Source organism: Phocoena sinus, chromosome 9, assembly GCF_008692025.1.
Source record: "Phocoena sinus isolate mPhoSin1 chromosome 9, mPhoSin1.pri, whole genome shotgun sequence".
Classification (NCBI taxonomy): domain Eukaryota; kingdom Metazoa; phylum Chordata; class Mammalia; order Artiodactyla; family Phocoenidae; genus Phocoena; species Phocoena sinus.
This window is the reverse complement of record NC_045771.1, coordinates 72178566-72194926: the sequence shown is the minus strand read 5'-3', so window position 1 is coordinate 72194926 and position 16361 is coordinate 72178566. Positions and strand designations below refer to the sequence as shown.

The 16361-nt window shown below is 37.1% G+C and overlaps 1 protein-coding gene across 6 annotated transcripts in view; it reads right to left on the bottom strand.

Annotated features, from left to right (window-relative positions):
- Positions 1–16361, bottom strand: part of HDAC9 (histone deacetylase 9) — an 825073-nt gene that overhangs the window by 138322 nt on the left and 670390 nt on the right. For all 6 annotated transcript variants that reach the window (XM_032642337.1, XM_032642308.1, XM_032642307.1 and 3 more), the window contains one exon: positions 13967–14085. In XM_032642337.1, coding sequence (XP_032498228.1) covers positions 13967–14085 — 119 coding nt within the window. The remainder of the gene's footprint in view (positions 1–13966; positions 14086–16361) is intronic.

The window sequence follows — 16361 nt, the reverse complement described above, 5'->3', positions numbered from 1 at the left end:
GGAGCCTGTGCAGCCCGCCACTGCCAGGTTCCCGGGATCCAGGGACAACTTCCCCGGGACAGCGCACGGCGGGCCTCAGGCTGGTGCAACGTCACGCTGCCTCTGCCGCCGCAGGCCGGCCCCGCACGCAGTGCCCCTCCTTCCCCCATCCCCCAACCCCCGGCCTGAGTGAGCCGGAGGCCCCGAATCAGCGGCTCCTTTAACCCCGTCCTGTCTGAGCGAAAAAACAGACGCCCTCCAGCGACCTACACGCAGAGGCAGGGCCAAATCCAAAGCTGAGCTCCTGTGAGCTGTGAAAACAAAGAAGAGAAAGGGAAATCTCTCCCAGCAGCCACAGAAGCAGCGGATTAAAGCTCCACAATCAACTTGATATACCCTGCATCTGTGGAATACCTGAATAGACAAGGAATGATCCCAAATTGAAGAGGTGGAATTTAGGAGCGAAATCTATGATTTTTTTCCCTTTTCCTCTTTTTGTGAAGGTGTACGTGTATGCTCCTGTGTGACATCTAGTCTGTATACTCTAGCTTCCACCATTTGTCCTAGGGCTCTATCCGTCCATGACTTTTTTTTAAAAATTCTTTTTCTTAATAATTAAGTTTAATTGTAATAACTTTATTATACTTTACCTTCGTTCTTTCTTTCTTTCCTTCCTTCCCTCCCTCCTTTAGACAACGAATCACCCCAAATTGAGGAGGTGGTCTCAGGGAGCAGGATTTATGATTTTTCCCCCTTTACCTCTTTTTGTGAAGGTGTATGTGTATGCTTCTGTGTAAGATTTTCTCTGTATAGCTTTGCTTCCAACATTTGTCCTAAGGTTCTATCCGTCCCTTTTTTTTTTTTCTAAATATTTTTTAATTCAATAACTATATTATACTTTATTTTATTTTTACTGTATCATCTTTCTTTCTGTCTTTTTTTCCTTCTTTCCCTCCTTCCTTCCTTCCTCCCTCCCTCCCTCCCTCCTTTCTTTCCTTCTTTGCTTCTTTCTTCCTTCCTTCCTTTCCTCCTTTCCTTCTTTCTTTCCTCATACTTCTACTAATTCTCTCTACTTTTTCTCCCTTTTATTCTGAGCCGTGTGGATGAAAGGCTCTTGGTGCTCCAGCCAGGAGTCAGGGCTCTGCCTCTGAGATAGGAGAGCCAACTTCAGGTCACTGGTCAACAAGAGACCTCCCAGCTCCACATAATATTAAACAGCGGAAATCTCCCAGAGACCTCCATCTTAACACCAGCACCCAGCTTCACTCAACGACCAGCAAGCCACAGTGCTGGACAACCTATGCCAAACAACTAGCAAAACAGGAACACAACCCCACCCATTAGCAGAGAGGCTGCCTAAAATCATAATAAGGCCACAGACACCCCAAAACACACCACCAGATGTGAACCTGCCCACTAGAGAGACAAGATCCAGCCTCATCCAGCACAACACAGGCACTAGTCCCCTCCACCAGGAAGCCTACACAACCCACTGAAACAACCTTAGCCACTGGAGACAGACATCAAAAACAACGGGAACTACGAACCTGCAGCCTGCAAAAAGGAGACCCCAAACACAGTAAGATAAGCAAAATGAGAAGACAGAAAAACACACAGCAGATGAAGGAGCAAGATAAAAACCCACCAGACCTAACAAATGAAGAGGAAATAGGCAATCTACCTGAAAAAGAATTCAGAATAATGATAGTAAGGATGATCCGAAATCTTGGAAGTAGAATGGACAAAATGCAAGAAACAGTTAACAAGGACCTACAAGAACTAAAGACGAAACAAGCAACGATGAACAATGCAATAAATGAAATTAAAATCACTCTAGATAGGATCAATAGCAGAATAACTGAGGCAGAAGAACGGATAAGTGACCTGGAAGATAAAGTAGTGGAAATAACTACTGCAGAGCAGAATAAAGAAAAAAGAATGAAAAGAACTGAGGACAGTCTCAGAGACCTCTGGGACAACATGAAACGCACCAACATTCGAATTATAGGGGTTCCAGAAGAAGAAGAAAGAAAGAAAGGGACTGAGAAAATATTTGAAGAGATTATAGTTGAAAACTTCCCTAATATGGGAAAGGAAATAGTTAATCAAGTCCAGGAAGCACAGAGGGTCCCATACAGGATAAATACAAGGAGAAACACGCCAAGACACATATTAATCAAACTGTCAAAAATTAAATACAAAGAAAGCATATTAAAAGCAGCAAGGGAAAAACAACAAATAACACACAAGGGAATCCCCATAAGGTTAACAGCGGATCTCTCAGCAGAAACCCTACAAGCCAGAAGGGAGTGGCAGGACATACTGAAAGTGATGAAGGAGAATAGCCTGAAACCAAGACTACTCTACCCAGCAAGGATCTCATTCACATTTGATGGAGAAATTAAAACCTTTACAGACAAGCAAAAGCTGAGAGAGTTCAGCACCACCAAACCAGCTTTACAACAAATGCTAAAGGAACTTCTCTAGACACGAAACACAAGAGAAGGAAATGACCTATAGTAGCGAACCCAAAACAATATATAAAATGGAAATAGGAACATACATATCGATAATTACCTTAAATGTAAATGGACTAAATGCTCCCACCAAAAGACACAGATTGGCTGAATGGATACAAAAACAAGACCCTTATATATGCTGTCTACAAGAGACCCACTTCAGAACTAGAGACACATACAGACTGAAAGTAAGGGGATGGAAAAAGATATTCCATGCAAATGGAAACCAAAAGAAAGCTGGAGTAGCAATTCTCATATCAGACAAAATAGACTTTAAAATAAGGACTATTAAAAGGGACAAAGAAGGACACTACATAATGATCAAGGGATCGATCCAAGAAGAAGATATAACAATTGTAAATATTTATGCACCCAACATAGGAGCACCTCAATACATAAGGCAAATACTAACAACCATAAAAGGGGAGATCAACAGTAACACATTCATAGTAGGGGACTTTAACACCCCACTTTCACCCATGGACAGATCATCCAAAATGAAAATAAATAAGGAAACACAAGCTTTAAATGATACATTAAACAAGATGGACTTAATTGATATTTATAGGACACTCCATCCAAAAACAACAGAATACACATTTTTCTCAAGTGCTCATGGAACATTCTCCAGGATAGATCATATCTTGGGTCACAAATCAAGCCTTGGTAAATTTAAGAAAACTGAAATTGTATCAAGTATCTTTTCCGACCACAACGCCATGAGACTAGATATCAATTACAGGAAAAGATCTGTAAAAAATACAAACACATGGAGGCTAAACAATACACTACTTAATAATGAAGTGATCACTGAAGAAATCAAAGAGGAAATAAAAAAATACCTAGAAACAAATGACAATGGAGACACAACGACCCAAAACCTATGGGATGCAGCAAAAGCAGTTCTAAGAGGGAAGTTTATAGCAATACAAGCCCACCTTAAGAAGCAGGAAACATCTCGAATAAACAACCTAACCTTGCACCTCAAGCAATTAGAGAAAGAAGAACAAAAAAACCCCAAAGCTAGCAGAAGGAAAGAAATCATAAAAATCAGATCAGAAATAAATGAAAAAGAAATGAAGGAAACAATAGCAAAGATCAATAAAACTAAAAGCTGGTTCTTTGAGAAGATAAACAAAATAGATAAACCACTAGCCAGACTCATCAAGAAAAAAAGGGAGAAGACTCAAATCAATAGAATTAGAAATGAAAAAGGAGAAGTAACAACTGACACTGCAGAAATAAAAAAAAAATCATGAGAGATTACTACAAGCAACTCTATGCCAATAAAATGGACAATCTGGAAGAAATGGACAAATTCTTAGAAATGCACAACCTGCCAAGACTGAATCAGGAAGAAATAGAAAATATGAACAGACCAATCACAAGCACTGAAATTGAAACTGTGATTAAAAACCTTCCAACAAACAAAAGCCCAGGACCAGATGGCTTCACAGGTGAATTCTATCAAACGTTTAGAGAAGAGCTAACACCTATCCTTCTCAAACTCTTCCAAAATATAGCAGAGGGAGGAACACTCCCAAATTCCTTCTACGAAGCCACCATCACCTTGATACCAAAACCAGACAAGGATGTCACAAAGAAAGAAAACTACAGGCCAATATCACTGATGAACATAGATGCAAAAATCCTCAACAAAATACTAGCAAACAGAATCCAACAGCACATTAAAAGGATCATACACCATGATCAAGTGGGGTTTATTCCAGGAATGCAAGGATCCTTCAATATACGCAAATCTATCAATGTGATAAACTATATTAACAAATTGAAGGAGAAAAACCATATGATCATCTCAATAGATGCAGAGAAAGCTTTCGGCAAAATTCAACACCCATTTATGATAAAAACCCTCCAGTAAGTAGGCATAGAGGGAACTTTCCTAAACATAATAAAAGCCATATATGACAAGCCCACAGCAAACATCATCCTCAATGGTGAAAAACTGAAAGCATTTCCAATAAAATCAGGAACAAGACAAGGTTGCCCACTCTCACCACTCTTATTCAACATAGTTTTGGAAGTTTTAGCCACAGCAATCAGAGAAGAAAAGGAAATAAAAGGAATCCAAATCGGAAAAGAAGAAGTAAAGCTGTCACTGTTTGCAGATGACATGATACTATACATAGAGAATCCTAAAGATGCTACCAGAAAACTACTAGAGCTAATCAATGAATTTGGTAAAGTAGCAGGATACAAAATTAATGCACAGAAATCTCTGGCATTCCTATATACTAATGATGAAAAATCTGAAAGTGAAATCAAGAAAACACTCCCATTTACCATTGCAACAAAAAGAATAAAATATCTAGGAATAAACCTACCTAAGGATACGAAAGACCTGTATGCAGAAAATTATAAGACACTGATGAAAGAAATTAAAGATGATACAAATAGATGGAGAGATATACCATGTTCTTGGATGGGAAGAATCAACATTGTGAAAATGACTCTACTACCCAAAGCAATCTACAGATTCAATGCAATCCCTATCAAACTACCACTGGCATTTTTCACAGAACTAGAACAAAAAATTTCGCAATTTGTATGGAAACACAAAAGACCCCGAATAGCCAAAGCAATCTTGAGAACGAAAAAAGGAGCTGGAGGAATAAGGCTCCCTGACTTCAGACTATATTACAAAGCAACAGTAATCAAGACAGTATGGTACTGGCACAAAAACAGAAAGATAGATCAGTGGAACAGGATAGAAAGCCCAGAGATAAACCCACGCACATATGGACACCTTATCTTTGATAAAGGAGGCAGGAATGTACAGTGGAGAAAGGACAGCCTCTTCAATAAATGGTGCTGGGAAAACTGGACAGGTACATGTAAAAGTATGAGATTAGATCACTCCCTAACACCATACACAAAAATAAGCTCAAAATGGATTAAAGACCTAAATGTAAGGCCAGAAACTATCAAACTCTTAGAAGAAAACATAGGAAGAACACTCTATGACATAAATCACAGCAAGATCCTTTCTGACCCACCTCCTAGAGTAATGGAAATAAAAACAAAAATAAACAAATGGGACCTAATGAAACTTCAAAGCTTTTGCACAGCAAAGGAAACCATAACCAAGACCAAAAGACAACTCTCAGAATGGGAGAAAACATTTGCAAATGAAGCAACTGACAAAGGATTAATCTCCAAAATTTACAAGCAGCTCATGCAGCTCAATAACAAAAATACAAACAACCCCATCCAAAAATGGGCAGAAGACCTAAATAGACATTTCTCCAAAGAAGATATACAGAATGCCAACAAACACATGAAAGAATGCTCAACATCATTAATCATTAGAGAAATGCAAATCAAAACTACAATGAGATATCATCTCACACCAGTCAGAATGGCCATCATCAAAAAATCTAGAAACAATAAATGCTGGAGAGGGTGTGGAGAAAAGGGGACACTCTTGCACTGCTGGTGGGAATGTGAATTGGTTCAGCCACTGTGGAGAACAGTATGGAGGTTCCTTAAAAAACTACAAATAGAATTACCATATGACCCAGCAATCCCACTACTTGGCATATACCCTGAGAAAACCAAAATTCAAAGAGAGTCATGTACCAAAATGTTCATTGCAGCTCTATTTACAATAGCCAGGACATGGAAACAACCTAAGCGCCCATCATCGGATGAATGGATAAAGAAGATGTGGCACATATACACAATGGAATATTACTCAGCCTTAAAAAGAAATGAAATTGAGCTATTTGTAATGAGATGGATAGACCTAGAATCTGTCATACAGAGTGAAGTAAGTCAGAAAGAAAAAGACAAATACCGTATGCTAACACATATATATGGAATTTAAGGGAAAAAAATGTCATGAAGAACCTAGGGGTAAGATAGGAATAAAGACGCAGACCTACTGGAGAACGGACTTAAGGATATGGGGAGGGGGAAGGGTGAGTTTTGACAGGGCGAGAGAGAGTCATGGACATATACACACTAACAAACGTAGTAAGGTAGATAGCTGGGGGGAAGCAGCCGCAAGGCACAGGGATATTAGCTCGGTGCTTTGTGACAGCCTGGAAGGGTGGGATGGGGAGAGTGGGAGGGAGGGAGACGCAAGAGGGAAGACATATGGGAACATATGTATATGTATAGCTGATTCACTTTGTTGTAAAGCAGAAACTAACACACCATTGTAAAGCAATTATACCCCAATAAAGATGTTTAAAAAAAAAAAAAAAAAAAAGTGAAAAAAAGCAACTTCCTTAAACTATATGTACAGAATAATGTAAATACTTACCTTTTGCTATATATGGTAAATTAAAAACCATACTCACTAAAATAATATTGTATAGTGTGTGTTTGCATGCGAGTGTGTGTGTGTGTGTGTGTGTGTGTGTACAGGAAAGTATAGAAATTATGACAGTCGTATGAGGGGAATGGGAATAAGACTTAGAGACAGTGATTCAGTGATTAAAGGGAAGTCCTCACTCATCTTCAATTTTTATTTCTTTTATAAACAAAAGATTTGGAGTAAACATAATAAAAATATTTAGCTGCTGCCAATTCTGAATAGTGGAAGTAATAAAGTTGTTATATAATTCTCTGTATTATACATCTTTTAAATCGCCCAAAATAAAAAATATTTAGAATGGATGCATGATTTTAGATAAAATTTCTGATTTCCCAAATTACACTAGTTTATTCTCTCTAAAATGATGACATATCAATGTGCAAATCCTTGATATGATGTTTATAATGTCGGTGTGACTTCCAGTTATGAGACATGAAGATTAGCTTGCCCTGCAACACATATCTGAAGTTTGTTTTACAGATAAGAAATCTTTGGCGAAACTGAACACTCATTTTTTTTATTGTCTACTTCAAAGTTCAGTAATATATAACAAAATAATTATGCCAGGCATAATGGGAGAAGCAAATCAGCAAGTAGAAAGAGACAAACTATTCTCTGTGCGTGAGTGTGTGTGTGTATCTGAAGTGAAGCCTATGGACCCCTTCTCAGAATGTTTTAAAATGTACACAATAAAGTACACAGAAAATAAAATAAACTACTATAGAAAGGAGCTACCAAAATATGGAGGAAAGCCAGTGTAATACATCTAATTCTATATTACTGCATCAAAGAACTAATTGAGCAGCTGGTCTGACATATATCATCACTTCAAAGTAATGGTGAGAATAACTGATCATTGGAAATATCTACACAACAGTAAAGTGATATGAAAATAGCTGCCATTTCTATTGTTGACAAGGCTACCTATTTTACTGATATAGCTATGGTTTGTTGCCTATATTTATAATGGGAGAAAATACATTCCTAAATTCATACAGCTAATAAGCGGCAGGATTAGTAAAAATAATGCAATTTTTTCCCATCCAAGTTCATGAGCCCCATGAACTCTATCCATGGATTCCCAGGAGGCCTGCAAACTCAAATTTAAGAACGTCTGAGACAGAAATATGCCCACCATCCATTCATCTACCTCTACTTCCAAACTATTGCTTAAATTTGCATCAGTTGGAAAATTAGATAATCAAGTATGCTAGTTATATACATAAGGAATTAAGCAGAATCTCAGTAAGGGCAAGAAGGTATGTCTATACATTTATAAGTGGACCTTCTGCATCAATTTTTGCATTTCAGAAGTTCTTCTGTTTGTTTTCTGATTCTTAACTGTGTTTCAGATAGTTCAGTTGCTAAAAATGCACCACTGGATAATTTCTTCTGCATCAGCATGTTAATAATGTCAAGATCCAAGCACACCTCAATATACCAAGACAAACTGCAGAGTTTTTAGGCAGGCAGTGCCTGAGTTATCCTCACTACAAAATAATGATGTCTCATTTTTAAAAAAAGAATTGTAATTTATTCCAATCGCCCCAGACTAATTACAATGTGAGAATGCATGTGGATATGAAAATGTGGGACAAAGGTACTTCTCCTCCTAACCTGACTTTTAACTGAATGGACATATGCTTTTTATTCACCTAGAATCCTGAATAGCTTCCTAGGACCATTCTGACCATTTTGTTCAAATAAGAGTATAAAATTCTTCTTACATTTGCGTTGTGTATTTTGTGTTCAAATACCTCATCTAAAATCTCAGACTTCTGTTGAATGTTTAGAATTGGTGAAATGATATCCACAATAAAATTCAAAACTATTACCTCACAATGCTTAATCATTTATTCCTTATGTTGTAGGTATAATTATTATTTCCCTACTCTCCTACTTTTTTTTTTTTTGGCTGATTAAGAAACTAACTTGATTACAAAATTAATTAGGAACAAAGTTGAGATTTAAACATAGAGCTTCTGACCCCCCAAACGAGCTCTTCTGCACTCTCCCATACTTTTTCACACTTATTTCAGGTATATTATTTAAAGGAGTCACTCTCCCCCTGTCCTGTTTTTCTGAGGAGAGATGAAATGAGTTTTCTCACCATCTAGATTCTAGTAGTTTTTAATACTCAGTGCTTCTGCCCAAGGCCCATTATTAAGGAAATCATTACTTCCCATTTAATATTTACAATATTTTCAATAATATTTCTATTAAAGGAAATATTGAATAAGTGACCATTGTCAGAAACACAGGTTTGTGTTCATTAAAATATTATAGGAGTTATGAATATGTAGTCTAAGACCTGGAAATAAGTAGCAGTGATAGAGGGATAGCAAAACCAAAAATAATCATGAACTCCCAATTCAAGTAGCATCAAATATACTGGAAGAAAGGGTCTGAGTTAGCTAAGAAATCATGGGTTCATTTTACCTTTACTCATTAAAAAGAAATAATAAAATTACTTAGACTATGTGCCAGGTGCTGGTCCAGCTTCTGAGGACACAGCACACAAGTATATAACAGAGGTTAATCTGATGGTAGATGGATGGGAGGATACTTTGAATAATCAACCGGCATGATATTCCCCCAATTTCCACCCTAATATAAAAGAACAGAAGCAGTTCAAGTTTAAGGTTGATCTTTCATGAAGTGACATTTGGTAGGTGTCTTCCAGACACTTCTTTTCTCCACACCTGTTTGCTGCGGTCTGAAATTCTATTATGAGAAGACAAAGCATTGTTGCCACAATTGCAGAAAAATAATAAAAGATTCAACTGCCAAACAGAACTAACACACTAGCTGGAATGTACTCATTTAAAAAAGTATAATCAGGTAATAAAACACACAGTGAATATGATCAAGTCCTTTACAGGCTTTGATAATGGGGAGAAAATTAGAGACCTCAGACAGCCATGGACATTTTAAGGTAAAAGCAGAATCATTAGTGAGGGAAGAACAAGTAAAAATGAAAATCTACTTATACTTCTGGCTCAGTCTGCCTTCAATTCTATGGACAAATAAAATGCATAGGCAGAGGACATTGTGAAACAGACCCTCCTGAATACGCACGAGAGAAGCACAAACATCCATCATTAGCAGATGAAGTAGATCAGCATAGCCTCATATGTTTAACGAACTTGTTTCCTGGCACTGATTTGTTGACTGGCTTAGCACTCAACTTCTTAGAGACTTATTTCTGGAGAATTAACCAATGAAGGAATTTTTGTCCTTCCCTGAGATTAACTCACAGCTAAGTACCAATTCATTTAGACAGGTATCTGCCCCACAATAGTGTATCTCCCTGACAGACATTCCACAAGGGAAAAAGGAATGAGAGGGTCACTAAAAAGAATAAAACATCCTATCAAGGAGAAGATGGTAATTCAATACTCTAAGACATGTTATTTGATTTTTTCCCCAACTATTATCTATTCTTTGTTTGTCAAAGTAACACTTGGGTATTGGCTGAGGGAAGTGGTTTCTATCTCAAGGACTATAAAACTACTCTCTGTTTATAAAAAGAGCATGTGTTTGTTTTAATCACACATGGCTATCATCTCACAATGATTTTTGCATTATTCCAAAGAAAGGAAAGTTCCTACTCACATGATAAAAGCAATTTGCACATATGAGTTCACTACCTGAAGCCATGGAAAACAGAAAATATACAGATGTATTGAAAAGAAAGAAAAAATATGTTTTGTTGTAAAATGAATTTGAACTAAAACTTTTTTTTTAATGGTGACAACACTGTTAAGCCAGGGGGTGCTGCAATACGGTGAATCCATTTCACTCAATTTTACTGTTTGAACATGGCACTTAGTTGTTTTATGCCAAACTTCTTAAACTGTAACCTGTAGACAGTTCCAAGATCCAAACAAGAGTATTTAAAAAGATAAGCTGATAACTTTAAGGTAAAGTTTGATGTAAGGTTTAGGGTAGGACACAAAGATACTCATTCCATTCAGCTTGGGCCTTAATCCTGGTGGTTAATTGGAAGAACAGCATAGATTTCAAACAACTAATTCAGCTAATTTATTTAAAACTTCAGCACAAACAAATCTGAATATTTGTATTCTACTCTCACAGCAAAGAACGTTCAATATGTGAAGAGATGAGAGGAGAAAAGAGGAAGAAAAATACTACTAGCCAAGAATCAACTTTAATTTTAAATTACCTCTATATGTGAGCTGAGACTTTTGTCAAAGTATCAACCAATACTTAAAAAAAAAAAAAAAATCAGGGAATTAATCAGATGTTTAAAAACAAAAAAAAAACACTTTCATTTTGACTTATCTTTTCCTTTCAGAACTATCAAACAAAAGTTTTTTAGAGGATTTATTCAATGTGCTAAGACAAAATTTTGGCATCTCTGACAAGACAGTATCCTCCAAACTACTCTCTAAAATCCTTAAACATTCTACTTCGGGCAAGGGTGGGTTTTGCAGGAATGGGAAAGAAGTGTGTTTCTTTCATTTCTACCTGCTTTTTACTTTAGGTTTTAGCCCATTTCTAGCCTCATTTTGGGCCTCCCCTCAAATGGAGAATGACTTCTGGTATAGGACAGTGAAGGACCAATATTAATTGTCTGTCCAGACCAAAGCAATATAAATGCATTTGACAGGTGGTTAGAAAGGAAAAAAAAGAGACCCAGGTGTGTGCTGTTTGGGGAATAACTATACAGTGGTCCAGTAATCCTAACCTCTACCCAGTTAGGATGGCAGCATCTCTAGAAAATATAGCTGGCAAACTGAGACCTGTATGAGATGATCTATACAAAAAGTTGCTCATATATGATGTCCTGCTGTTTTTCATTTAAGTAGCAAGGAACTAGTCGGTGTCTGTCACAGACTGCTTGTGGTTAAGGGTCTTGGGCACCAAAATGGCCTCTGTAGTGTGCACACAAGTTCTCTATTCTCATACATTAAAAAAAATTTTTTTTTTTTTTTGCGGTACACGGGCCTCTCACTGCTGTGGCCTCTCCCGTTGCGGAGCACAGGCTCCAGATGCGCAGGCTCAGCAGCCATGGCTCACAGGCCCACCCTCTCCGCGGCATGTGGGATCTTCCCGGACCGTGGCACGAACCCACGTCCCCTGCATTGGCAGGCGGACTCTCAACCACTGTGCCACCAGGGAAGCCCCTATTCTCATGCATTTTATGAAACATTTTTCTTTGTGGAAAACATCCAGTAAAAGCTTATGCAATTTCATCTAACTACAAATTCAGGATAAGCACTTGGGTTTTAACCCCAAATATATCAGATGGCAAAATAAATTCATTTTCTCATCTATGAAATACGTGAACTGTTTTAGATAGCCTTTACCACAGCCTCTTTGGGTTCTAAGATTGCCTCTCCTCATTGTGTTTCTTTTCCTTATTAAACTGCATATACTCAACAAAGGGTCAATTTTTAAAATTTGTATCTGTGTTTTTCTTAGGAAACAAGTCAGCTAGTAAGGAAGCAATGTTCTGTTGAATAGAAAAGACAAAGAAGAGAAGTAATAGATGGGGGGGACTGGAGAAATTATAGATAAACTTATCCTGGGATAGAAAACAACGAAGAGCATCCCCCCAAATTATAAAGGAAACACAACATAAAGAAGGTCTTGGTGCATTGTATTAAAGCTAACAAGAGGTAGAAACTTCCAAGATGACATTTGAGATTTGAGTTTGAATTTGACTTGGCAAAATATGAACAAATAAACAAGCAAACAAAAAGATTAGTTCCTTCCAGCTAGTTCAGACTTGTTACAACTTTTCCCCTTGGCAGGGAGAAAGACCCAAATATAGACATTCCTCCCTCTGAGGGAGATTCTTGGATTTAATGGCAAAGGACACCTTTTCTAGATTTCCATCTTTGCTCCATGTGTTTTCTATTGTTTGGGTTTTTCTCAATTTAGGGTACAAGCATTTTTTTCCCCTTTATTTAGAATAAACTATTCACCAGTCTTGACCCAAATGAGGTTTATCTGCAGTGAAAAGACTGACTTCCATGTGAGGGGGATTCCACAAAGAAAAAGGATAATAAAGATATGTGATGTGAACAAACACCTCTCTATTCAATTTTACCAAAATTGTGAATTATGCTTTGTTTGTGTTTGTAGAGCTGCCTCTTTCAATATATTTTCAATAGACAACAAGGCACCAAGAACGCTGAGTAAATAACAGATGTTAAAAATAGCTACTACCTAACAACGTTACTGGAAGAATTAAAGTGCAGAAAACTCTGTCACATGTAAAGCCAATTTAAAACAAAGGCTGGCATAATACTGGTTCTTTGGTTCTTTTCAAATTAATAAAACACATTAGCTCCAAACACATCTCTCTCACTTAAAACTATTTGGGTTGTTTTCAGTTTGTTTCTTTTCAACCCCCACTAAAATACACAATAGTGGATACTATTCTTGGTGTAATTTTGCTTTTTTTCCTTCATCTTTTTTAAAAAATATATATCCAGAGTGCCAGCATACATCTGCATGTGTGGACTATACATATGCCTTGTTTTCATACTTGGAGAGCACGGAAATTCTTCTTAAAGAAAGACTCTTTATACCAGATTCCATTAGGTCATGTTATTCAAATACAATATGACACAAAATTCATTTGTTCATTTGGTGTCTAGCTGCTAAGGAATACAGCCAAAAGGTTAACCTTTGCAGAACAACAGAATACCAGTAGAGATCCTGATCATTGCCCATAGGCATGTACAGAACCTCTGAGCAAGGGGAACTACACTTTTGTATTAAAACCTAGAAGAGCATAGCATTATTGGGAAACTGCTATTTCTACCCCATATACAATGAAATAAATGCAGTGACTTCCATTCTATTTGCAAAAGCCCAGTAGCTTTTCTAGACCTCTCAAGTCATTTAACATATTTTAAACAGAAGCCCTATCACTTCTGCCTTTAAATAGCAAAACACAACTCCTGAAAAACCAAAGGTTCTGAAATGTCCCTTCAAGCCCACCAAAGGCAACGATTTAACTTTGTTTTTCTTAAAGGCCAATTTCTACAGAGGAATGAATCTGACAAAGCAGTGAACACCATCTAAACTCATTTCTGAAAGTCTCACCTAAGTTACTATTCACATGTAAAAAATGCTGTCTATTACTTACATTTTGCTGTCACTTTGTAGCCCCCCAGAGGAGGGGCGTGGCCTTCTAATGCATCAAATCCAGCAGAAACCAGGACCATGTCTGGATCAAACTCTTTGGCCACAGGCTTCACTATAGTCCTGCATGGTAAAAAGGCAACCAGTTACCCATGGGAATGGCAAATACCTTTAAAAATTGTGCAGTGAAAATGACTTGGTACAACCTCAAGAACATCCCAAGAATAAAGAAAAGGGGAAAAGAAAACACTATTTGAATGGACCAAAAACTTATCATTTTCTTAATACTGAATCACTGTTATTTTAGCATCCCAATTCAGTCTTTTTTTCTCCAAATTAAAAAAAAAAATGCTTTGCAGGTACATTCTAAAGCCCGTCATATTACATGAACATCTGTGGCTGTTTTATCCCACTGCCTATAAAAAACTGCTTCTTCCAAGGGAGTGACTAATGTTTTACAGAGGAAAGTCGAAGCTTTAGTGAAAACCCGGCTTGCTCCAGTTAGTGAGAACTTGGTGTAAATTTGAACTATAAATTTCTTTTGGGAAAAAGTTGCTTTTCCAACTTTTTTTAAGAAACATTTTAAAATGTTTGTCGTGGTAGGGGGTGACTCTTGCAAAGGAAAAACACGAAATTCCTTTAATAGAATCCAGATTATAATGTTAAGTGAGTCCAAGGTCAGAGACACCAGGAATGTGGCAGTCTCATCCCTGACAGCAGCCCCTGCTGGTCCCACTCAGACACTTCAGCACTTACCTCCTCAGCCTTCTCAGCCTTCCCTAACCCCTTCCTCCTCAGAGCTGGATGTGAGAGAGAATGACTAGTGGATGCTACTGGGCTTTATAAAACCAAATGGTTTTTTGGTGCAGGCTTCAAGACCAGTGTGCCATCATTTAAATTCAAAATTTCAAAGACTATTTAATGAAATGGGAATAGTTCACACTACCGTGAATTTAAAAATTAGTAAGTTCTCTTTTGTGTGTTTGGGAGAAACTAGACCAAATATTAAAATAGCTATCCTTGAACGATGACATAATTAAGTTCTTCTAACTTTTGTATATTTGCAAATTTCCCATATTTTTTACAATGACCACATATTAGTTTTATACTTAAATCTTTTTGCATATAAACAAGAAGTTGTTCACGTTATAAAATTTGAAACTTACCTACATAGAGATAAAAATGAATTAAATATCTTTCATAACTGTACTGCTGTCATAAAAGTATAAAAGTTCAATCCTTCAAAATCATAAATGTACATGTAAGTGACTTCCATGATAGCCTGCCAACATTTGGAAAGCTACTTATACCTGAATTGGCCCATCTGTGAAAGTGAAAATTTAATTTTGTTTACCATGTACCACTTCATTATTTAACTCTTCAGTAAAATTAAGAATCTCTAATACAGCTACATTATCAGGAGAGATATTCAATACTGTTCCTTCCTAATAATACCAATAATTTTTTACAAAAGTGTCACATGTTATGAAGTCACTACTTTTCATATGTGTGAAATAGCCATGTTATGTATGTTGTTGGAATATTAGATGTTGGAATAAATTGTCTCAAAGAATCAAGAGTGTTTTACCAAGGTACTCCACCTATTTAGCTTGATTAATCCTATGTACAATCTTAGAGAACAAACACTACTCTTAGGAAAATATGGAGGTAGATGATTAAGCAATGCTGTCCCTTCAGTCATATGCATTACAGTAACCATGCATTATAGTTTTCCACCTCCTTTCCCTCTCTTTGGAAGATTTCCTCCCCTACTCTTCTTTCTCCCCAGTCAGTCTATACTTGTAAGATTAATTGAAGGGTAAACATCCTTCAAGGCACAGCTCACTTACTACCTTCTCCATAAAGGCTTCTCTCTACATATGGATATAAAATATATATGTATATATTTTTGAAAGACAAAGATAGAACAGGAGACAAGGTCTGCAAACATAATTTTAGAATATGGGAAATTTACAGATGATGTACAGAGGGGAAAGCTGAAGCATAAGTGTAAATCTGCAGAGAGGGAGCCACAAAAAGCAAGCTGACTTTTCTCTGTCTTCCTGGAGGAACAAACTGGCCAAAGAGAAAATACCTAGAGAGACTGACATTTCTGAGTCACTCAGACCAACAGTCAGGTTTTTTCCTCTATTTTCCTATAGTGAATTCACCAGTCAAAAAGGCCCCCTCAGTTATACAGAGCTCTCACTTATCTTTTCAATGCCCCTTTCTCAAATATGATGGACTGTGTGAAGAAAGTTTCTAGCATGAAAGACAAGAAATGTAACATGCAAACAAATGAATAAATGAAAGGGAACTCTGCAAACAAGAGAAAATGCAGGGAAGAGACTATAATTACAGAAATTTTGATTATCCTCAAAGACATAATACATCTATGA